Genomic DNA, 25,375 nt, shown 5'->3' with positions numbered 1-25,375 from the left:
TGGAGTTGATCAGCCATGATCTGATTGAATGGCGGAGCAGGCTCGAGGGGCCGTATGGCCAATTCCCTCTGATTTTTTTCTCTGTGCGGGCCCTTTAAATTTGCTGTGCAGTTGTGCATGCGCCGTATCTCTTCCAGCAGAACAGCTGGTGAGTGGCCTGCGCGGGACCTCGTGATTGGTGCGTGGGGAACATTGCCAACTCCTGCTTCTAATTCTTATATTTTTATATTTCCAGAGCTTAAGGCCTAGGCAGCTGAGTGCACAGCCACCAATGGTGCAGCGATAAAAATCAGGGATGTGCAAGAAGCCAGAATCCACTTGCCTGGATGAGTGCAGCTCCAACAACACTCAAGTACTCGACACCATCCAGGACAAAGCAGTCCGCTTGATTGACACCCCATCCACCACCTTAAACATTCACTCCCTCCACCACTGGCGTACCATGACTGCTGTGTGTACCATCTACAAGATGCACTGCAGCAACTCGCCAAGGTTTCTTCGGCAACACCTCCCAAACCCGCGACCTCTTCCACCTGAAAGGACAATGGCAGCAGGCGCATGGGAACGCCACCACCAAGTCACACACCATCCTAACTTAGAAGTATATCGCCGATCCTTCGTCGTCGCTGGGTCAAAACCCTGGAACTTCTTCCCTAACAGCACTGTGGGAGTACTTTCACCACATGGGCTGCTGTGGTTCAAAAAGGCGGCTCACCACCAACTTCTTAAGGGCAATTAGGGATGGGCAATAAATGCTGGCATTGCCAGCGACGCCCACATCCCATAAACAATTTTTTTTTAAATGGGAGGAGCGCACAAATTCACAGCCTAAGTGGCTTCCAATTCACCTAGTTAAATCATAATGCCACGGTCTGAATCCAGTAAAAAATAATTATATTTTTCCACAATGAGCCTGGTGTAACCAAAAATATGCTTTTCTTGAAAATAGTCAATTTGAGTCATCACTCAAAAACATGAAGTGAAGTGAAGGGCAACATTCAGTGTTACCCTGTTCAAGTCATGCATCTTATTGTTGGCAAAATAGAAAACTTCAGTTTATCCCACTGTTACTGTCAAGTAAAATAAACACATTTCTTACACTCAGAGCCTTTCGGGACCTCAGGATGTCCCAAAGTGCTTTACAGCCAATGAAGTACCTTTAAGTGCAGTCAATGTTGTAATGTAGGAAACGCGGCAGCCAATTTGCGCACAGTAAGATTCCACAAACAGCAACGTGATAATGACCAGATGATCGTTTTTTTAGTGATGCTAACTTTGGGATAAATACTGGCCAGGACACCGGGGAGAACGCCCTGCTCTTTTTTGAAATGCCATAGGATCGCCCAGGTCCACCTAAAAGAGCAGGCGGGGCTGAAAGAGCAGAAGTAGACCAAACTCATAGTGGCTTTCGCACACAACTTGGAGGCACATTGAATACACAAGCACTTCTCTCTTTTTAGTTTGAGCTTCCCATCATCACACCAAACATTTTAGGTTACGAGGGAGGCAACACCCCTCGAATCCATTCCTCAATACTGGCAAAGGTCCCCAAAAAGCTTCCTTCATATTGACTTAAAAGCTTCAATCCCACAAAAATCATCCACAATAGCTTGAAAAAGGTTCGGTTTGCTCCACACAACAATAGGCCTGCCAATAGTAAACAGCATTCTCTGTTTATACGCTCCGAACAAGGAAAGGAAAATTGCAGCTTGATGAAAAAATAATTTTGCAGGACAGTGAGGAGTTCATACCTTTTTACTAACATCGTGTAATGCAGCTTCCAACTGCCGACTCAACGCTGCAGATTCCCTCGACCTCTCTTCCAGCTGATACTTGCTCAGCAGAAGAGGAGCTTCTTGTTTTACCATTGTCTCCGTTAGCTCTCGGTTTTGTAAATCAACCTCCTTTAGTTTCCTTAAATTAATAATAATTGAAATTCTTAAGTAGATTCAAACAGGAAAAGCAGGCACTTCTCACTGAAAAGCAATCTATATGCAGTTAGAAAGCATGCACACACCTATCCAAGGAGAGATGGTTATAAATTACTAATCGACTGAAACAAAATCTTTTTAAAGTTGGTTTTCTGAGCTGGGTTAGCAGGCTGCCCTTTAATCTCTTATGTACTGGGTTTGAATCCAGCATAGATTGACGGAATTAAATCTCTCTCTGCTGATAATAAAGGACCCAACGTGAAATGCACATAGTAGCTGAGCCCTAGAGACAAGGTGGTCCTGGGTTCAATACCCAGTCTATGTTGTGTTAGCTGATTTCATCCAGGGCAATTGCAAAGACACTATATTTGGTCATACTGGTCCAAGTGTTAAACAAATAATTTTTAAAAAAAATTATGGGATGTGGGCGTTGCTGGCAAGGCCAGCATTTATTGCCCATCCCTAATTTCCCTTGAGAAGGTGGTGGTGAGCCGCCTTCTTGAACCGCTGCAGTCCGTGTGGTGAAGGTGCTCCCACAGTGCTGTTAGGGAGGGAGTTCTAGGATTTTGACCCAGCTACGATGAAGGATCGGCGATATACTTCTAAGTCAATTCAATTCTTAATAACCGCTGGTCCATGAACAAAATCAGCAACAATTCATCACAAATCCTCACTCAGATAGGCTTAATTTTGGAAAATGGACTGGTGTTTTTCCTGAGGGCAAGGTGCTGGCACATTGTTGGGATTTTATTTAAAAAAGACTTTTGTTGCCTAATGTCACCATGAAGAATTCTCAGTTGTAGCAAGGGTTAGACACGGACTTTCCTCATAGCTCAGCTGGTTAAGGTGGTGAATAGGTGAGCTCTAGAGACAAGGAGGTCTTGGGGTTCAATTCCCAAGTCAGTGTTGAGTTAGCTGAGCTCATCTGGGGAAATTGTAAAGACACTACATTTAGTCCTGGGTTAGGGTGGGGAAAATCAGCCAGAGTTTCCATTTTAATTGCTATCCTGGTGGAAGTGCTCTCGGTATTGGAGGGAACCCTGCATCTGTGGAAACAACTGCAAACAAGGAGCCAACACCTTCAGGAGATGAAAGCGGAGGGCAGAAAAAGGAGGAAAAAATATGAAAGGACTGAAAGCAGAGCAATGCTCCCAGTGTGCTTTATTTAGCATATGTCTTAAATGTAGATTCAGAAGTACATGTGCATTAATGTGGATTTTATTTACACATCGGAAACAGACAAGGTGGTGAAATAAAACGGTTTACATTCAATCTAATAGTTCATGGACCAGTGGTTATTACTACCTCAAAAGGTAGTAATCTCCGGATTACTACCAGCGCCACGTGCAAGTGAGTTCAGAAATAGGAAGATCGAGCAGATGAATGCGTGACTGGGGAGATGGTGGAGGGGGGAGGGCTTTAGATTCCTGAGGAATTGGAACAGTTTCTGGGAGAGGTGGGACCTCTACAAGCCAGACGGGTTGCACCTCAACGGGAACGGGACCAATATCCTCGCGGGAGGGTTTGCTAGTGCTGTTGGGGAGGGTTTAAACTAGCTTGGCAGGAGGATGGGAACCTAAGTATAGAGTCAATAGGGAGGGAAGAAAAACTGGAATTGGAAAACAAAAACGTAGAAAGTAAATTGGAAGGACAGAGGAATCAAGGGCTAGATAGTAGTCAACAAGGAGGTTTGCCTGTACTAAATGGTATATACTTCAATGCAAGGAGTACAGCGAACAAGGCAGATGAGCTGAGGGCACAGGTAGATACTTGGGACTATGATATTATAGCTATTACAGAGACGTGGCTGAAAGAGGGGCAGGTATGGCAGCTCAACATTCCTGGTTACAGGATTTTCAGATGGGATAGAGAGGGGGGTAAAAAGGGAGGGGGGGCAGTCACGGTATTGATTAAAGAAACTATTACAGCTGTGAGGAGGGATCATCAAACAAGGCCATATGGGATGAATTGAAAAACAAAAAAGGGGCGATCACACTGCTGGGAGTGTACTACAGACCCCCAAACAGTGAGAGGGAGATAGAAGAACAAATATGTAGACAAATTTCTGAGAAGTGCAAAACCTATAGGGCAGTAATAGTAGGGGATTTCAACTACCCCAATATTAACTGGGATAAAATTAGTGTGAAGGGTATAGAAGGTGCGGAATTCCTAAAATGCATCCAGGAGAACTTCTTTAGCCAGTATGTAGCAAGCCCAACAAGGGAGGGGGTGGTTCTGGACTTAGTTTTAGGGAATGAAGCTGGGCAGGTAGAAGGCGTATCAGTGGGGGAGCATTTTGGTGCTAGTGACCATAATTCTGTTAGATTTAAGGTAGTTCTGGAAAAGGACAAGGATAGACCAAGAATAAAAATTCTAAATTGGGGAAAAGCAAATTTTGCTAAGCTCAGAGGAGATTTAGCCATAGTGGACTGGAAACAACTACTTGAAGGTAAATCAGTGTCAGAGCAGTGGGAGGTATTCAAGGAGGAGATCCGGAGGGTTCAGACCAAACATGTGCACTTAAAGAAAAAAGGTGGGACTAACAAATCTAGAGCCCCCTGGATGTCTAGGGAGATACAGGGTAGGATAAAGAAAAAAAGGGAGGCGTATGACAGATAGCGAGGGCTAAATACTCCGGAATCTTTAGAGGAGTACAGAAAGTGCAGGGATGCAATTAAAAAGGATATTAGGAAAGCAAAGAGAGAGCATGAAAAATTCTTGGCAAGTAAAATCAAGGAAAACCCAAAGATGTTTTATAAATATATTAAGAGTAAGAGGATAACTAAAGAAAGGGTAGGGCCTATTAGAGATCATGAGGGTAATGTGTGTGTGGAGGCAGGAGACGTCGGTAGGGTTCTTAATGAATACTTTGCGTCTGTTTTCACAAAGGAGAGGGGTGAGGCAGACATTGCTATCGGGGGGAGAAGTGTGAAATATTAGATGAAATAAACATAGTGAGAGGGGAAGTATTAAGGGGTTTAGCAGCTTTAAAAGTGGATAAATCCCCAGGTCCGGATGAAATGTATCCCAGGCTGTTAAGCGAAGCAAAAGAGGAAATAGCAGAGGCCCTGACCATCATTTTTCAATCCTCTCTGGCTTCAGGTATGGTGCCGGCGGACTGGAGGACTGCTAATGTGGTACCCTTGTTTAAAAAGGGAGAAAAGGATAGACCGAGTAATTACAGGCCAGTCAGCCTAACCTCGGTGGTGGGAAAATTATTGGAAAGAATTCTGAAGGACAGGATAAATCTTCATTTAGAAAGGCACTGATTAATCAAGGATAGTCAGCACGGATTTGTTAAGGGAAGGTCGTGTCTGACAAACTTGATTGAATTTTTTGAGGAGGTAACAAGGAGGGTAGATGAGAGTAGTGCGTTTGATGTAGTGTATATGGACTTTAGCAAGGCTTTTGATAAGGTTCCACATGGCAGACTGGTCACAAAGTTAAAAGCCCATGGGGTCCAGGGCAAAGTGTCAAGTTGGATTCAAAACTGTCTCGGAGACAGGAAGCAGAGGGTAATGGTTGATGGGTGTTTTTGTGACTGGAAGGCTGTTTCCAGTGGGGTTCCGCAGGGCTCAGTACTAGGTCCCTTGCTTTTTGTGGTATATATCAATGATCTAGACTTGAATATAGGGGTATGATTAAGAAGTTTGCAGATGATACTAAAATCAGCTGTGTGGTTGATACTGAAGAAGGAAACTGTAGACTGCAGGAAGATATCAATAAATTGGTCAGGTGGGCAGAACAGTGGCAAATGGAATTCAATCCGGAGAAGTGTGAGGTAATGCATTTGGGGAGGGCTAACAAGGAAAGGGAATACACATTAAATGGTAGGACACTGAGTAGCGTAGAGGAACAAAGGGACCTTGGAGTGCATGTCCACAGATCCCTGAAGGTAGCAGGCCAAGTAGATAAGGTGGTTAAGAAGGCATACGGGATACTTGCCTTTATTAGCCATGGCATAGAATACAAGAGCAGGGGGGTTATGCTTCAACTGTATAAAACACTAGTTAGGCCTCAGCTAGAGTACTGCGTGCAGTTCTGGTCACCACATTACAGGAAAGATGTGATTGCACTAGAGAGGGTACAGAGGAGATTTACAAGGATGTTGCTGGGAGTAGAGAATCTTAGCTATGAGGAAAGATTGGATAGGCTGGGTCTGTTTTCCTTGGAACAGAGGAGGCTGAGGGGAGGCCTTATTGAGGTGTATAAAATTATGAGGGGCATAGATAAAGTGGATAGAAAGGACCTATTTCCCTTAGCAGAGGGGTCAAAAACCAGGGGGCACAGATTTAAAGTAATTGGGGGAAGGTTTAGAGGGGATTTGAGGGGAAATGTCTTCACCCAGAGGGTTGTGGGGGTCTGGAACTCGCTGCCTGAAAGGGTGGTAGAGGCAGGAACCCTAACCACATTTAAAAAGTACTTGGATGTGCACTTGGGATGCTGTAACCTGCAGGGCTACGGACCTAGAGCTGGGAAGTGGGATTATGCTGGATAGCTCTTTGTTGGCCGGCGCGGACACGATGGGCCGAAATGGCCTCCTTCGGTGCTGTAACTTTCTATGATTCTATGATTGTGTGATTTGGCAATGTAATAATTAAGTCAACTGCTTTAGAATTATAGGTTGGTATCTGGGCTTTATACAGGGAACTTTGGTTTATCCGGAGGTTGTATGTCCGGAAACCTCGATCTAACGGCAGAAATCAGCAGCCGTTTTGTTAGGTTTTTTTTCTCTTTTTTTCTTCTTCTAGCATTTTTTTAAACAGTCAGGGGGAGAAATTGGGTGAGTAGCGCCACCTGTTAGCGCCTAAAGAGGCAGTCAGTGGCTGTAGCGCCACTGGCTGCGTCTCCGGCGATATTCAGTAGGGCCGCTAATGGTGGCGTTAGGCATTTGCGCTGCGCCGTCACCGATGACGTCATCGGTGTGCACAGCGCCCCATTCGTGCCCCGTTCGCGATATTGGGTAGCGAACGCCGCAGTTGCGCCGCTTGCTACCCGCGCCCGGTTCACGGGGCCTTACTGTGCCGGCAGCGGCGCAAGTTAAGGTGGAGGTGCGGGGCGGCCGCTTTTTCGGCGGCCGCCTGCCAGCACCTCCGTCCCCGGCCTCCTAACCCCGCCCCCCCCCCCCCCCCCCCCCCGCAGCATTGCCGGCTGTTTCCTGAGAGCCCGGCACTTCTCCTTGGTGCCGGGCTCATTTGCCGGCACTCGCGAGCAGGGATCGCGCTGTTGCAGGCACCTCCCCCTTAACAGTGGGAGGAAGGCCTGCAGTACCGCAGCGTGCCGTGCCGCAGCATGTGGCGCTGCGGCACGTTGCGCTGCGATAATCAGTTTCAGCGCCCTAAGAGGGACGCGGAGCGCCTCGAGCCTTGCCCTGTCTCCCTCGAGGGGCACTGAAACTGAATTTCTGGCGATCAGTATCACTCCGATCGCTGCGCTAAATCCTGCGCTCAGGCGACTTTTGCGCCACTTTGGCGCCCCAACCCAATTTCTAGGCCTCAGTCTCTGGAAAGCCTCTCTGAAGCTGTTGCTAAGCTACAGAGACGCTTCCAAGGTACGGGCCGACTGTTTACAAGCTGTTGCTAAGCAACAGTGTATGTTGTCAGGTACGGAGATGAAAACCTCCGTATCCTTCAACATTAGCGCTGGTCTGTCCGGAAGTTTTCATAGATCGGCATCACACCGGTCCCGTCGGTGCCGGATATCGCAAAGTTTCCTGTATTTGGCATTGAACACATAATGAGGTTCTTAATTGATTTCACCTAATAAAGTGCCCAACATCTCTTTACCCACTTCCTCTCAGCTGATTTTAAATATACAACTACGTAAGAAACCATCGAGATGCCGGTAGCTGTATTGCCAAGCCTCCCAACAATTTGAGACCGGATGGAATATGTGGAATATTAAGAACGTCTAAGGATGTATTTGCACTGCAGTCTGAAGCTAGTAGCTGTAATTCAGGCTCCAGTCAGAACCATCTATATATCATCTAGCTCCTGCTTGGTTGAAAGTGTAACAGTCGTGTCAAAGAGAGAATTATGTGCACGCCTGGATACTGATATGAGGGGCGGGCTCTCTCAACAATTAAAAATGTACACGTTTAGACGGCGGAGAGGAGACAATCCCCACTCTCTCAACATTTAAATCGGCATTAGGTGGGCTTTATAAAGTGCCCAGGATCGAACAGGGTCCCTGAGCACTTTGTAAAACACGTTTGACACCGCACTGGATTTACACTGCATGCAGTGTCAAACCAAAGAGCGAGGCTACCCCCTCCAGGGAGTTTAACCTACTTCATTTTAGAGTCAAATGGGTCACTCGGGTACACTGCCAGAGTAGTGCTGCTGCAAAGCCAGAATTGATTTCCACCAACGCTAACCTGGGACTGTAAAAGAGCTGGTAGGTGAGGAGCTAACAAAATGACCTGAAATGAGATTAAAAATTGTTGAGACGTTACCGAGAAAGAACTTCTAACGTCATCTGTAATTTGTGTTTCTCTTCACTCAAAGGCTCCACCTTTTCCGCAGAGGGTTTCAATCGAAAGCTCTGTTCGTTAGCCTGGAACATCAGCATAATTATAGCACTTCTACAAAATAATCCATTTGGTTGAAAGACACAAACTATTGTCAACATTACTAGTAAATAAAGAGGAACTACAGGATAGTAAATAACATTCATAAGCAAGGCCAACCGAGGACATATATAGCGAATATGATTAGAACGAGCAAGCTCTGTATTATAACACTGCACAAGGGAAACATCAATGCAGCGTGAAAGGAGTTAGGGGAGCCTGTGCACTTTGAAAGCCAAACGACCACTAAAAATCCATACACAATGCTTAGCATGTTGTTTCCAGAACCTTGCAGATTACTACACACTGTACGATACACAGCAATATTGAAAAGTGTCATGTCCAAGACTCCAGGAAAAATTCTCATATATAAAAGGTTGCAGGTGGGAAAGGCTGGGCACAGGCAGCATCAGGGGTGCACCCAACTGATTACAACGTGCTACTACCCATCTCCCAATTAATGGCGTTTGCCTTAACTCTAGCACCTTCATCTGCAGCTCAATCAGTGTTTTTGATAGACCAAAGAATCTTCTCTTGCGACACTGGAGCTTTTCCTCATATTCATGCAGCCTACGTTCAACCACTTTCAGCAGCTCAGGAAAGGCTCCCAGTTCCTTCAAGCGTGGTCCCATCTGATCTTTCGCCTGCACCGTGATAGTAACAGCAGTGGGGTGGGGTGGGGTGAGGAAGGTGGTGGAAAGAGGGCAAAAGGCAGATGAAAAATAACCTGTTAAACTAGAGAACCTGTGTTGATGACTCTAATGGGATCACCATTATGCAGCACTTCATATGGACACCTCTACAATATTATTCCCCCTTAGAGAAACAGACATTAGTAAATGCCAATTCTTAAGAAAAAAGCAGTTATTTCCTGCTGCTTTCTGCTGACCTTGATTACATGGTTCCCAAGGGGGAGGAGTCAGGATTTACAAGGAGCTGCCAATCTACAAGCAGTAAGAGACCAACTAATCGTACCCTCATGTTGAGTCTCTCGCAAAGGGGCAGCATTGCTGTTTAATAGTTATTTTTAGTCAAACAAACTTCCGTCAAAATCAGTAATTTGCCTCTAATTATGTCAGGATGAGTCTAATCAGAGCACTTCCCCACAGAGAGTAGTTAAGGAAGATCAGATTTGGGCTCAGAATGTGTCAGTTTAAAGGGACAGGCTAGCTTAAACACAGTTTAGATAGCTCTCAAGGCAGTCCCTTTTGGAAAGGGCTATCAAGGCATGAAGAACCACCTCTTTATTCAATAAATTGTGCATTAAATGGTAGAACACCTCTGTTGTCATAAAACAGTGAATCCTTTGACTCATTAGCAGCATAACTAAGGTCGCGTATTTCCACCTCTGCAACATCGCCCCCGTCTCCGCCCTTGCCTCAGCTCATCCGCTGCTGAAACCCTCATCCATGCCTTTGTTACCTTTAGACTCCAACACACTCCTGGCTGGCCTCCCACGTTCTACCCTACATAAACTGGAGGTCATCCAAAACTTGGCTGACCATGTCCTAACTCGCACCAAGTCCCATTTGCCCATCACCCCTGTGCTAGCTGACCCACATTGGCTCCCGGTTAAGCAACGCCTCGATTTCAAAATTCTCATCGTGGTTTTCAAATCCCTCCAAGGCCTCGCCCCTTCCTAACTCTGCAATCTCCTTCAGCCCCACAACTCCCCTCCCCCCCCCCAACCCCGCGCGATATCTGCGCTCCTCTAATTCTGCCCTCTTGGCATCCCGGATTATAATCACTCAACCATTGGTGGCCGTGCCGTCTGTTGCCTAGGCCCTGAGCTCTGGAATTCCCTCCTTAAGCCTCTCTGCATCTCTACCCCTCTTTCCTCCTTTAAGACAATCCTTAAAACCTACCTCTTTGACCAAGCTTTTGGTCACCTGCCCTAATTTCTCCTTATGTGGCTCGGTGTCAAATTTTTTGTCTTATAACACTCCTGTGAAGCATCTTGGGACGTTTTACTACATTAAAGGCGCTATATAAATACAAGTTGTTGTTATTGCGAGCAATAATTCACTGAATCAAAGATTCATTAGTTGTTAACATTTAAAAAAAAACATGTTCAGATAGAACTTGTTTTTAAAACTTGGTGTACAGCAACCTAACCCCATTAATTTACTGCCTCTGCTACATTTAAAAAAGGACACAAACGTTAAAGAAAATAAATACTGGTTTCTGCACGAATTAACTTGCGCGTCACTAAAAGAAAAAATTCTCACAGCAGTTCTATGCCATTTCACTCTCTGCACTGTTGAAAAACAAATTCAATAGAATTGTTATTTACAGAATGATACAGCACAGAAGGAGGCCGTTCAGTCCATCGTGCCTATGCTGGCTCTTTGAAAGAGCTGTCCAATTAGTCCCGCTCTTCTGCAATTCCCTTTTGAAAGTTACTATTGAATCTTTCAGGAAGTGCATTCCAGATCGTAACAACTCGCTGCGTAAAAAAGATTATAAAAGTAAATGAATCATTTTACTGACATTATACTGCATAGTGCAATGTTATTTTTGGTCACTTAAAGGAACATTCTTGAGAAGGCTCTTGCATCTTATGGTCCACCAGATTATAATGGAAGGCTCACCAATATAATGTCTTTCTTTGAAGTTAAACATTAAATTTTTTTTTTAAATCACATAGAACTCCATGAAAAATATAGTTGAACGTACCTTCTCCGTTTCCGTATCTCTCATATTTCTTATCCGGCTATTTTCTTCTGCGGTCTTTCCAAGACTAGCCTTCAGTTCATCAGCTGCTGTCTGTAATAACTGGACCTATTGTTAGGAGTGACAAATTTAATTGTGCAGCAACGCCAGAGTACCGAGTGACAACTGCAACTTTAAAATAATACAGTACTTATTTTTATACTACAGTTCCCAGAAGAATAACTCTGCCTGTTTACCAGAATAAGAGCAACTTTGAGAAAGTGAGAATAAATTATGGAGACCTAGAGGACACAATTTATATCCTGTAATGTGCTGACCTCAGTATTCATAAGTGGTATATTTCCCCCATTCCTTAATTTTAAACAGAAAAAGCACAATGCAGTGCTCCCCCCTTAAACTGATCTTCCCACTCTAATTAGCTACAAACTACTTCATAGTGATGCAAAAGTGACAATGCAACTGCACCATGCAGATCATTCTCTTCCATCGTGTGACTTTTTTTTCCCCTTTAACCTACTGCGTATCGTATTCCACAGTCAAATTTTAGCTTAAAGAAACTATTCACATTTTTCTTTGAAAATGCATCCCTCTAGTACATTAACTCTATCACAGCATCTAATTGTACTTTGCATAACAACTTGTATTTATATAGCACCTTTAAATGTAGTCAAACGTCCCAAGGCGCTTCACAGGAGTGTTATCAAACAAAATTTAACACCCAGCCACATAAGGAGATATTAGGACAGGTGACTTGGTCAAAGATGTAGGTTTTAAGGAGCACCTTAAAAGGAGGAAGCGATGCTGTCTTGAACTCTATCGTCTTGCTTGGTGGATTATTCCAAACATTTATCATTCAGAAAGTTAAACAAGTTCTGCTTCTTGACATCTGTTCCAAATTTACTTCTCGCTCGTTTCTTTCCATGTATTGTATGTCCTCTGGTTCTATTTCTCAGTGTATTTTCAAATAATAATTTATATACCATTTAATTTTTTGTATACTTTGATGAGATTCCCCTTACCTGCCTTCTTTTACGACTGTACAGCTTAAACTTTTATGTTCTTTGTTTATGGTTCATTCCCTTTACATGGATCAGTCTTGTTCTCGTTTAAAAAAAAAAAAAAATTATTCCTCCGGGTGCTCCGGTTTCCTCCCACAGTCCAAAGATGTGCGGGTTAGGTTGATTGGCTATGATAAATTGACCCTTAGTGTTAGGGGGATTAAATACGTGGGGTTACAGGGATAGGGTGGGATATGTGTCGGTGCAGGCTCGATGGGCCGAAATGGCCTCTATCTGCACTGTGGGGTTTCTGTGATTCTGTGATATCTGACATGAATCAGTCATTCATGAAAGAAAGACTTATGAAATAATACTGAGCGGCCTACGGGTGGCGCTGTCCAGGTAGAGTATAAATACTCGGGCACGGGCCCAACTTGCACAGGACATTCTTAACAGGAACTAGTGAAGAACACAACTAGACCTCCATGTTGTAAAACAGTTGATTAAAGCTTTGTTTAACGCTTAGACCAAGTGCCTAGTAGTTTTCTTACATCAATATCTTTATGTAGTGTGGTGACCAAAACTAAACCCAGTATTCTGATTGTAGTCCGACAGGTACAGCCTTAGGGTAACTTCTGTAGTCTTAATATTCTACTTTGCTAGATTAACTTTTTACATCTCGTCATATTTTCTGGACACCGAGTGTGTGGATACAGGTTTGCCGCCACACACTGACAGCATATCTAGCACATCCATTACCAGGTACAATAGCCTACTGTAATATGAAGCTTTCTTCATAAAGCCTCACTAACGTGCTTCAAAAGACAGCTCTTTTGCAGAAGAATGAGATTTTCATTCTGGATGCTACCCAACGTCATCATCTCGGAGTTCAATTAACCAATCACAGCAATTCATTTGCATTTGATGCGCTATAGATTTGTATCTACAAGAAGCTGGACTAAATACCAAAATTCATGTCTTTGGAAATCCTTTTTCCCTCCCTAAAAGTTCCCACCTCTCTTCTCCTGAAGGCGACGACTGATGCTGAGCCATTGCCACGACCTTACCGTTCTCAACAAAGGATCAAAAGGATATTAATAGGTATACAAGAGAAAGGAAACTCTCAATTCGATCGATCATAGCTGGAAACTGAAGCCCTAGATTTGCATGGCACACTGTTTTACAAATATTATCTTCTGAGGGTTCAGGAATTGTAAATCGACATAACATTTCTGACTTACATCCTGGGCTGTGTTCTAACGCATTGCTACTTTCAGCTTAGTAAAGTTTCATTACCCGAATTTCACATTGCAGAGCAACTTCCTCCTGTCGTTTAGCTTTGGCTTTTAGCTGCTCAAGTTCTGTTGTCGTCATCGCTGCCTTTTCTTCCAAAGCTGCTACTGAAGCCTGTGAATAACAATGCATTGTCCCTTCTATCATAAAAACGTATGGCCAGTACAGTAGAGCACACTTATTCAGTTGTAGTTACCAGATCGTTGGGAGTGAGCCTCATGGCCAGATAACACTCACAGCACACACAGGCCACCCTGGGAAGAGGGACAATAACAGGATAAATGAATAATCAGCCAGGTTCCTGCTCCTGATCACAATCCAGTGATCCCTACTGGAATAGTGATGTGCGCATTGAGCAAGGGCAGTATTGGGCTAACTCTGCTGCTCTCCGTGATCAGATAATATGTCAATACTTATCAAAAAAAAGCTCTCACACAATGACCACCTGGCTGAGATTGCAGAAAGTGTCCATGGAACCAAATCCCAGCAAGGAATAGGGCTTTCAGGATAAAGCAAGAGGGCTGAAAAAATGTATTCCACAAGTGAATAAAACGTCAATTTAGTTATATAGGCCTCCTTCACTCATGGAATATACTTTACATTCAACAACCTTCTATGCAGTTTCCTGGTTGTCAACATTTTAAAATAAGGTAGCTGATTTCCCTTGGCATTGCTGGTCTATTTATATGGATTGGGCCCTTGCTTCTTGCCACTCCTGCTGGTGCTCAGGGGGTCATGGTCAGAAGTGGAGCTCGAAGCTCTCTCCCAGCTTTACTCCTCCACCTCCAAACTTTGCTTCTCCCTCTCGAGTGGTCATTCCCAACCCCTCGCTTGGTCTCATATTTTAAATCCCATTTCTTTCATTCCACTCAAGACTCGATGGGCCGAATGGCCTCCTTCTGTGCCTTATCTGAGGAAGGCTGTTCTTGCCATGGAGGGAGTGCAGCGAAGATTCACCAGACTGATACCTGAGATGGCAGGAATGACGTATGAGGAGAGATTGGGTCGATTGGGCTTATATTCGCTGGAGTTTAGAAGAATGAGAGGGGATCTCATTGAAACTTATAAAATTCTAACAGGACTAGACAGACTAGATGCAGGAAGGCTGTTCCCGATGGCGGGGGAGTCCAGAACCAGGGGTCACAGTCTAAGGATAAGGGGTAAGTCATTTAGGACAGAGATGAGGAGGAATTTCTTCACCCAGAGAGTGGTGAACCTATGGAATTCTCTACCACAGAAGGCAGTAGAGGCCAATTCATTAAATATATTCAAGAAGGAGTTGGATATATTTCTTAAGGCTAAAGGGATCAAGGGATATGGGGAGAAGGCAGGGACAGGGTACTGAATTTGGATGATCAGCCATGATCTCATTGAATGGCGGAACAGGCTCGAGGGGCCGAATGGCCTACTCCTGCTCCTATCTTCTATGTTTCTATGTGTCGTTATGACTCTATGAAGCAGCTCAATTTGCTGTAAGCCTGGCCTGCTTTTTATACGATAGCAAAATACTGCAGATGTTGGAAATCCGAAATAACAACAGAAAATGCTGGAAAAACTCAGCAGGTCATGCAACATCCGTGGAGAGAAATTTGAGTTGACGTTTCGGGTCGAACCCTTCTTCAAAACTGGAAAGAAAAGAAATTAGATCGAAGGCAGGGCTGCAATCGGACAAAAGAAGTGAAAGAAACAAAAGAGCAAGACGAGATGGTAATAGGCTGAGATTAGGTGTAAAGTGTACTGGCAGGGCAAGAGATAGCTGCCGGGTGTGAGAGAGAAACAAAAGGAAAGGGGGGGGGGGGGGAAAGGAGTGGAAAGCTCTGCCTTCCATTTGTTTTCCCCAACCACGAACTTCAAAATAAAGCCAAGAATTCAGCTAGAGCTCCCCACTTTATTTTTGATCAGCCAATAACCTGGAACAGACACAAAATCCAACCTTGGGTACTTTGCTTGAGGAATTATCACAGTAGCTGTATGCCACAGAAACCCCCCCCACCCCCCCCGCCAAAATGATGGTATGGAAATTGCACGGTTCTGGGATCTGGAAGGAGGGGTTGAAGGGACGGGACATCCGATGAAGAATCCACACCTGAAACGTTAACTTCTCTGTACTCTCTCCACAGACCGTGACTGACCTGCTGAGTGTTTCTAAGATTTGAGTGTTTGAAGTTCTGGAACGTGATTGGTTTCTAGTCTCACATATACAGTCCAAAAAGAGGAAATGCGCTGAGGCACAGGTTACTTAAACGATCATATCGGACAATTTCAACCAGGAATAACAACAGAAAACGCTGGAAAAACTCAGCAGGCCAGGCAACATCCGTGGAGAGAGAAACAGAGTCGACGTTTCGGGTCGAAACCCTTCTACAGAACTGAGAAAAAAAAAAAGTTTCTCTCTCCACGGATGTTGCCTGGCCTGCTGAGTTTTTCCAGCGTTTTCTGTTGTTATTTCGGATTTCCAGCATCCGCAGTATTTTGCTATCAATTTCAACCAGGATTCTGCTAAGCTCCTATCTTGATAACTAGCACTTGTGTGAGGAGGCATCGCAAAGAGCCAGAACTGGCAGAAAGTCTCTTGGAAACATGGAACATCTGGGGCGAATCTCAGAAATATGAAGCTTTTATGGGGAGTTTGGAGACGCAGAGGGGGTGTCAGGAAAGGAGGTCAAATGTTGAATACATGGGGCAGAAGTTCTCAAAGGACCAGTAGCCACTGGGGGAGATCTCAGAAATTTGCAGTGACACGCATGCGCAAGCATCAAGAAGATAACAACAACTTGCATTTATATAGCGCCTTTAACGTAGTAAAACGTCCCACTGTTCCCCCTCAGCTGCGCGCGTGCGGCCGCACAGCGCTCTTGATTGGGCCGCGCAGTTAAACAAGTGGGCCACGCACTCACGGCACACTGACTGAAGCCTTGCGCTGGGGACGCTGACTCGAGGCAGGCAACTGCGTGGTAACCTGCAAATCCATTGGCAGGATAGGTGCACCAACATCAGTGTTCTTGCTCAGGCCAACATCCCCAGCATCGAAGCTTTGACCACGCTCGATCAGCTCCGATGGACGGGTCACATCGTCCGCATGCCCGATACGAGACTCCCAAAACAAGCGCTCTACTCGGAGCTCCGGCACGGCAAGAGAGCCCCAGGTGGGCAGAGGAAACGCTTCCAGGACACCCTCAAAGCCTCCTTGAAAAAGTGTAACATCCCCACCAACACCTGGAAATCCCTGGCCCAAGACCGCACAAAGCGGAGGAGAAGCATCCGGGGAAAGCACCGAACACCTCGAGTCTCTTCGCCGGGAGCAAGCGGAAGACAAGCGCAGGCAGTGCACGTCAACCCAAGCACCCCACCCACCCGCCCCTTCAACCACCGTCTGCCCCACCTGTGACAGAGACTGTAGGTCCCGCATTGGACTCATCGGTCACCTGAGAACTCATTTTTCATGTGGAAGCAAGTCATCCTCAGTTCCGAGGGACTGCCTAAGAAGAAGAACCGCGACGATAGCAAAATACTGCGGATGCTGGAACCGCCCATCACTGGCAGGCTAGTGTGATTGGCAGGCCTGTCCAGCCACTGACGTGTATTTGCAGGCTTTACTCAACCAGGATTCCCCGGCCAATCAGGGCAAAGAGAAGGCGGAACCCTCCCGAAGCACGTCATTGGCTGGACTAGCCTGCTAATCAGATGGCTGCCAGTGAGGGGCGGTTACCGCCCAGCTGCCGCCTCCAGTCAGTGGCGCCGGCGCGCGAAGCTTCAGTTTGCCTCGGGAGCGCGAGTACGGCCCGAGGGGGTTGTTAGACAGTCAAAGAAAATCAGATCAGTGAGTACCTCAGCAACCAGAGTGCTGGTCAGCACGCAATCCTGGCCAGGAACAGGTGTAGTGCTAAGTTAAAGAAACATTATTTTACGAATCTGCAGGGCTATTGGCCACACTGGGAAATCCCCGGGAGGTCCTTTGCAGAGGACAGAAATTGTACCAGGCCGTGGATCCAACAGGTTTCAGCCTGTTGGTAGTTTCTGTGGGGACTTGTTTGAGACAGAACCTCCATCTGCCCCCAAAATTGCCCGTGTCAGGAATTTCCTCATCCTCAGCCTGGTTTATGCAAAGCAGCCAGTATGCCTGCATTAACCAGCCAAACAAGCCATTAGCCAGAGGGTCCAGGCAAGGGCGTGAGCCAAAACTGCAAGCATTACCAGAACATCAGTCCCCCTTTACAAGGGACCCGATTGGCCCTTTTAGAAAAAACCTGTTGTGCCAGTGATGTCAATGATTCTGCAGTACTTACCCCAAATATAACTGCTATCCTTTGTTTATGGCTCAAATGCTTTTGGATCAACTGTTTGATTTGACACCAGTTTTTGGGCCATTCACTTTGGTCCCCAATTTTAACACAAAGGCTGAAACACTTTGCTTAAGAACATAAGAATTAGGAGCAGGAGTAGGCCATACAGCCCTTCGAGCCTGCTCCACCATTCAATAATAGCTGTGGATGCTCAGTCGTTGAGTATATTCAAGGCTGAGTTAGATTTTTGATCTCTGACCTCAACTCCACTATCCTGCCTGATCCCCATATCCCTTGATTCCCTTAAAATCCAAAAATCTATCTATCTCAGCCTTGAATATACTCAACGACTGAGCATCCACAGCCCTTTGGGGTAGAGAATTCCGAAGATTCACAACCCTCTGAGTGAAGAAAATCCTCCTCATCTCAGTACTAAATGGCCAACCCCTTATCCTGAGACTGTGGCCCCTAGTTCTAGACTCTCCAGCCATGGGAAACAACCACTCCGCGTCTACCCTGTCAATCCCCCTCAGAATCTTGTATGTTTCAATGAGATCACCTCTCATTCTTCTAAACTCCGGAGAGTATAGGCTCAATTTTCCCTCCTAGGACAACCCTCTCACCCCAGGAATCAATCTAGTGAACCTTTGTTGCACCGCCTCGGAGGCAAGTATATCCTTCCTCAGATAAGGAGAACCAAAACAGAGCACAGTACTCCAGGTGTGGTCTCACCAAGGCCCTGTACAATCGTAGGAAGACTTGCTTACTCTTAAGAGCAGGGATTAATCTTGAGAGCAAAACATTAGAATCAAAATTCGTAAATTAACATCTTTACGTCATCATAGTAATAAACATTTCCAAGTCAGTCTGATTGGTTCTTCTGTCCAGGAAGAAAGATGAATGTTTATTTCTGTTAAATCATAGCTTTTCCTGCTTTTTGTTTTTAATTCGGTAACACAAATTGTGTATGTGTTTTTCTGCATTTGTGAATAAGTGCAGCATTTCTGACATGTTACATGGGTGGGGGGGTGCTGGTTCAGGAAGACGACGTTTATTAATGGAAGTGATTAAAGTTGAAAATACAAGTTTTTGTACAATTCTTTTTAATACTGGTGAACTATAGAACTACAGCACTTTATATTTGTTGGGTGTCTGGTTGCATTGTGAATAATATTCTGATTACTTCTGTGGATGCCCAGCACGTCAGCGCCATAGGAAAGTCGCTGCTCCTGCTGCTAGTGCAGCCACTGCTATAGTGACATGAGGGATGGGATAATACATTGAAAATTTTAAAATTAATACAAATTACATGAATAGATATGCCTCTTTCAACTCACCTTGGGCTTTTGGATTGTTTGTCTATGCACAACCGTGTAACTGAGTGACGTTTCTGAAGTGTTAATGCATTATTATGCAGTTCTTTTATATCCCAGTCATTTCTGACAAGAATTCTTTTTTAAATAGAGTTTGTACATGTTTGTAAAAGCTTTTAATTAATTCTACTGTAAACAAACTTCATGAATTTCAATATAGATAAGTGTGAGGTGGTGCATTTTGGTAGGAGGAATAAGGAGGCCACCTACTCCTTGGAAAATAAGAGTCTAAATGAAGTACAGGAAACTCTTGATTTACCGGCACCTAAATAACCGGAAATCTCGGTTAACCGGCAAAATTCAGTAGTAGGTTCAGGTAAGTTTTACTTCATATTGTACTTGCCTTCCTCGATCTGTTGCTGTGCAAGGGTGTGGCTGCAGCTGTTGCTAAGCTACAGAGACACTTGGAACTTGTGGCCATTGTTCTGCACCTGTTGCTAAGCAACAGGGTTTGTTGCTTTATACGGAGCTCTCAGCTCTCCGTATCTTTTAACTATAGCTCTCGGTTATCCGGAATTTTTGATGAACCGGCACCATGGTGGTCCAGTCGGTGCCGGATAAAAGAGAGTTTCCTGTAGAGGTGCAAAGGGATCTAGAGGTATAGATTCACAAATCATTAAAAGTAGCAACACAGGTTAAAAAAGCCATAAAAGTGCAAATAAAGCACTGGGGTTCATTTTTAGAGGAATAGAATTCAAAAGCAGAGAAGTTATGTTAAACTTGTACAGAACCTTGTGTGATTGTCTCATGATTTGAGACGGTGGGATGGCAATACAGCATTACTGTAAACAGGAAACTTTCGATTAACCGGCCCCTAAATAACCGGAACGCTCTATTCACCGGCAAAATTCAGGAGTCGGTTCAGGTAACTTTTTTTACTTTTATTACTTTTTTTACTCCATTTGTTGCTGTGCAAGGGTGTAGCTGAAGCTGTTGCTAAGCTACAGAGACGCTTGCAACTTGTGCCGATTGTTTTGAAGCTGGCAACAGGGTTTGTTGCTTTATACGGAGCTCTGAGCTCCGTATCTTTCATTATAGCGTTCGGTTATCCAGAATTGTTGATGAACCGGCACCACGTCGGTCCCGTCCGTGCCGGATACCAGAAAGTTTCCTGTAGATGCTTTTAAGTGGTGGCTGTTGCTGTAAAAGTTGTTGTAGTAGTAAAAATTTGCCCACGGACAAAAAGGTCACGCTCAAAGGATTTTGTCGCCCGCTCAGTACAAAACAAATTAGAGGGAACATTGGTCCCAAGGCGTTTAAATAACAATTGACACTTAAATGGTTTTTTACTTCCAACAGACTTTAGAAGTTTAAGTGTAGTACCGAACCTTTAATAGTGCATTTTCCAGTCGGAGATTGGAGTTTTCCGAGTTGCTGGTGTGTAACTTGTTGAGAAGTTCATGGTTTGTTGATCTGGTATTTTCTGTCGTGCTCTGAAGCTGTTCCTTTAAGCCAGCCACCCTACTGTTTGTTGGAATGGTTAGACATGTTAGCCCAATGCAAAGTTTTTATGATTAAAGTTTGCAAAACATCCCATGAAGTGAGCACTCACACTTTTTAGGTTTACAATTTGGAAGCATACAATGGACTAGATTTTCCAACCAATTACTTATTAATATGATGGAAAATCCAGCTTTGAAGACTCGAAGCCTTGCCTGTTATGGTAGCAGGGATAATCTGTGATGATCTGGAATGCACTGCCTGAAAGAATGGTGGACGCAGATTCAATAGTAACTTTCAAAAGGGAGTTGGGTGTATACTTGAAAAGGAACAATCTGCAAGGCAATGAGGAAAGAGCAAGGGGAGTGGCACTAATTGGAGAGCTCTTAGAAAAAGAGCCGGCACAGGCACGATGGGCCGAATGGCCTTCTTCTGTGCTGTATGATTCTATGAAAGGAATAACAGTCCCCATTATATTAAATGTGTACTTCTGGATTTCCCCAGGTGGGTGACCTAGCTTTATCTATGCTTTGTGGATGACAAATCAAAAAAATGATACAACAAATCTGAATAGAATTAATTCCATATGAAAAAGCAAAAGGTAGCAAGCAGAAGGACTGAAATTTACAGCAATTCGCCATTTTGACCAAATTGTAACAAATCAGCTCTACTCACTTGGAAAGAGAATTAATCTCAGTTTCCAATTGGACCTTGTCCTCAACAGCCAAATCGTGTTGTTTCTTCCAGGTCTCAAGGGTCAGACGGGCTTCTAATAACATCACATCCTGAAAAATGTTCACAACATACAAAGGCGGCTGAGTAGGACACTAAACCAGAGAGATGAGGAGGTCCCAGGTTTGATCCCAGGTTATGTGCTGAGCTTTCTGGCTTAAGCTGGGGCAGCTGTTGTGGTGCTACACTTGTGCTCCGTGCCCCTGGGCTGGGATTGGGGTGGTGGTGGTGAGCCAAGATTGCAACTCAGGGCCGCCTCAGCTAGCTTTTGCACCGACCAGCTGAGATTATCTAATTCAACACAGACTGAGGATCAAACCCAAGTTCCTCTTTGTCTGCATGGTTCAGACACTCGGTGGATAACCCACTGGCAGAACACGAAAGTTTGTCATTGTTACGTTACATTAGAGAGAAAAAAAACGAAACAAATGCTTTTCCAGAAACGCTAATTTCAATAGATACCTTATCTTTGACCCGAGAATCAAGGTTTTCCATCGCAGCTTCAAATCTCTCCGCTCTCCTTTTTTGAGCTCGTGTCGCCTTCTTCAGAACCTCCTTGTCCACTTCAGCTGTCTCCTTCACCGCTGATAACTGTGACTTCAGGTGCTCAATCTGCAACTTTTGGTCAATTATGGTCCTCTCAAATCTCTGAAATATTGTAAGCTATATTGACATTTCACCCAATATCCACATGATGTCCTCAGGCACACACAAGTCAAAGACTTAAAGGGGAGTGGGTAGCCACAATAAACTCTGGGACACAGATAGAAGCATAGCAGGAGAATAAGTAAGGGCACTATAGGTTTTATAATAAAGATGTCCAACAGTTTCTAATAGGAATCATTGAAAAGTTGAGTCATCATCAGTTACATATATAGCTATTCCAGCTAACAGGCAACTTAATTCTGCCGATTATATTCTAATTAGTTTTGCACATGCACTAGAATACTATATATGTAGATATTTGTGGCTACCTGTAAGGATTGTGTAATTAATTATATGAACAGGAATAGCCCATTTGACCCATCCAGCCTCCTCTGCCTTTTACTTCGCTATTTCAGCTCTTTATCTGTTCTCCATATATCTTAATACCCTTACTGCCCAAGTAACTACCTGTCTCCCTTTGAAACCTAGCTTTTAACCAGCTTAGTTCGAATTGTAAGATTCTGTCGCTTTGTTCTAGATTCCCCCAAGAGAGGAATGAATCATTCTCTATCCTATCCAATCCCCTTCATTGCTGTAAACAAACGTTCCATAACCTCCTCTTTTCTAGGGACTGTCATGAATCTTATCATGACTCATGAAGTAACACTGGGCAGCCAGCTGGTGGCGCTGTCCAAGGAGTATAAATACTCGGGCGTGGGCCCAGCTTGCTCAGGATGTTTCTGTAACCAGGAACTAGTGATGTAACTAGAATCTCATGGTTGTGAAACAGTTGATTAAAGCCTTGTTTTATACTCAAACCAAGCGCTCAGTAGTCTTTTTACATCAGGGACTATAACCCAAATTTACCCAGTCTCTCATCATAAGCAAGTCCCTTCATCTCAGCTATAACCCTGGTGGATGGTCCAGTATTGTTTGCCCATCTACCCTTCCTGATGTTATTAAGCCAGATTATACGAGGAGGGTGAAAACACAAATAAAACAGTAATTTGTGTCTATATGCATTTTATTGCTTTTGTAATATTCTCATTAATAAAGTTGTTCAATTTAAAAACACCTCAGGTAATTAAGACAAAGATTATGCATTATAATGTGTCTGCATTTATATTCAATTGTGAGATTTCTAGCTTGTCCAATTAGCAGGATCAAAGATTGTTTCAGAAATCTAAATTGGAACTGCTATTCTCATAGGGAGAGCATTTATTGTAAGACAATAATATCTACACGACATAGTTATCATTATAATCATAATCAAAAATAGTGTGCAGCTGAATCATACTTTCGAAGCACAGCCCATGTCTAGCCATCCCTGATGGCTTGGGATCTTTGTCTGAAGGTTGTACCAGGCTTGGAATTCCTAATTTTAATTGAACCTGGTTGGAGGTCACAACTTCAGTTGACAGGTTTCCGAAGTGCCACTTGTAGAGATCGTCACAGACACTGCAAAAACTATCTGCTCTGGTGGAAACTATTAGCTTCCCACCAAAAGCCTTGACACACTTGTTAAATATCTCCTGAATGCAAACCTTGCACGGGCGAAGAATGTAAAAAGGAAACACAGAAAATAGGAGCAGGAGTAGGCCATTCGGCCCCTCGAGCCTACTCCACCATTCAATGAGATCATGGCTGATCATCCAAATTCAGTACCCTGTCCCTGCCTTCTCCCCATATCCCTTGATCCCTTTAGCCTTAAGAAATGTATCCAACTCCTTCTTGAATATATTTAATGAATTGGCCTCTACTGCCTTCTGTGGTAGAGAATTCTACAGGTTCACCACTCTCTGGGTGAAGAAATTCCTCCTCATCTCAGTCCTAAATGGCCTACCCCTTATCCTTAGACTGTGACCCCTGGTTCTGGACTCCCCGACCATCGGGAACATCCTTCCTGCATCTAGTCGGTCCAGTCCTGTCAGAATTCTATAAGTTTCAATGAGATCCCCTCTCATTCTTCTAAACTCCAGCAAGTATAAGCCCAATCGACCCAATCTCTCCTCATACGTCATTCCTGCCATCCCAGGTATCAGCCTAGTGAATCTTCGCTGAACTCCCTGTGGTAAACCACTGGATGCAATATTTCCAAATTCGCTGACGACACTAAACTAGGAGGAGGGGTGGGCTCTGATGAGGATGTCAGGAGGCTACAGTGCGATTTGGACAGGTTGGGGGAATGGGCGGATACGTGGCAGATGCACTATAATGTGGATAAATGCGAGGTTATCCACTTTGGGGGTAAAAACAGGAGGGTAGATTATTATCTAAATGGCAATAGATTGGGAGATGGGGAAGTGCAGAGGGACCTGGGTGTTCTTGTGCACCAGTCACTGAAGGAGAGCATGCAGGTGCAACAGGCGATTAAGAAGGCAAATGGTATGTTGGCCTTCATATCAAGGGGGTTCGAGTATAGGAATAGGGATACCTTACTACAGCTGTACAAGGTGCTGGTGAGACCGCATCTGGAGTATTGTGTACAGTTTTGGTCGCCCCATCTGCGGAAGGATGTTCTTGCCATGGAAAGAGTGCAACGGCGATTCACCAGGCTGATACCTGGAATGGCGGGAATGACCTACGAAGAGAGATTAAATAGTTTGGGCTTGTACTCACTGGAGTTTAGAAGATTGAGAGGGGATCTCATCGAAACATATAAAATTATGGCAGGCCTGGACAGGCTGAATTCAGAGAGAATGTTTCCAATGGCCGGGGAGCACAGAACCAGGGGCCACAGTCCAAAAATAGCGGGCAAATCATTTAAAACAGAGATGAGGAAGAATTTCTTCACTCAAAGAGTGGTGAGCCTGTGGAATTCCCTGCCACAGAGGGCTGTGAAGGCTAATTCAATAAATATTTTCAAGAGAGAATTGGATATATTTCTGAAGGCTAAGGGGATTAAGGGTTACGGAGAAAAGGCGGGGACGGGGTACTGAACTGGTAAGATCAGCTATGATCTCAGACGAAGATCAGCCATGATCTCATTGAATGGCGGAGCAGGCTCGAAGGGCCGAATGGCCTACTCCTGTTCCTATCTCTATGTTTCTATGTTATAACCTGTCTGTGTCTGTATGTGTATTCCACTAGGTACAGGTCTGGACATGCCTCGGCTGACTCCTCCCACTATTCCAGGTATATAAGTGACTACCTCCCAGTCCCTTAGTATTCTGGACGGGTCGACCACTCGAGACAAGACCTTCATTCTTTAGTTAATAAAAGCCTGATTGTTACTCGCTCAACCTCAGTCTTTTGAGTAATTGATGGCGCATCACATGGCAAGAACATCCTTCCTCAGATAAGGCAACCAAAACTGCACATAATACTCGAGATGTGGTCTCACCAAGGCCCTGTACAACTGCAGCAAGACATCCTTGTTCCTGTACTCAAACACTCTCGTTATGAAGGCCAACATACCATTTGCCTTCTTAACTGCCTG

At 44.5% G+C, this 25,375-nt stretch overlaps 1 protein-coding gene across 2 annotated transcripts in view; it reads right to left on the bottom strand.

Moving 5' to 3' along the window:
- The window catches only part of LOC147122361 (outer dense fiber protein 2-like), a 70,488-nt gene that overhangs the window by 17,465 nt on the left and 27,648 nt on the right, over positions 1–25,375 (bottom strand). For both annotated transcript variants that reach the window (XM_085983443.1, XM_085983442.1), the window contains exons 11-18: positions 21,754–21,939; positions 21,235–21,344; positions 20,448–20,583; positions 13,467–13,577; positions 11,176–11,280; positions 8,985–9,143; positions 8,386–8,486; positions 1,752–1,914 (exon numbers count right to left, since the gene is read on the bottom strand). In XM_085983443.1, coding sequence (XP_085839569.1) covers positions 1,752–1,914; positions 8,386–8,486; positions 8,985–9,143; positions 11,176–11,280; positions 13,467–13,577; positions 20,448–20,583; positions 21,235–21,344; positions 21,754–21,939 — 1,071 coding nt within the window. The remainder of the gene's footprint in view (positions 1–1,751; positions 1,915–8,385; positions 8,487–8,984; positions 9,144–11,175; positions 11,281–13,466; positions 13,578–20,447; positions 20,584–21,234; positions 21,345–21,753; positions 21,940–25,375) is intronic.

Source organism: Somniosus microcephalus, chromosome 3, assembly GCF_052327205.1.
Source record: "Somniosus microcephalus isolate GS21.2 chromosome 3, FLI_Smic_1.0, whole genome shotgun sequence".
In the NCBI taxonomy this organism is placed as follows: Eukaryota; Metazoa; Chordata; class Chondrichthyes; order Squaliformes; family Somniosidae; genus Somniosus; species Somniosus microcephalus.
The sequence above is the reverse complement of the archived record's forward strand: the minus strand, read 5'-3'. Positions and strand labels throughout refer to the sequence as shown.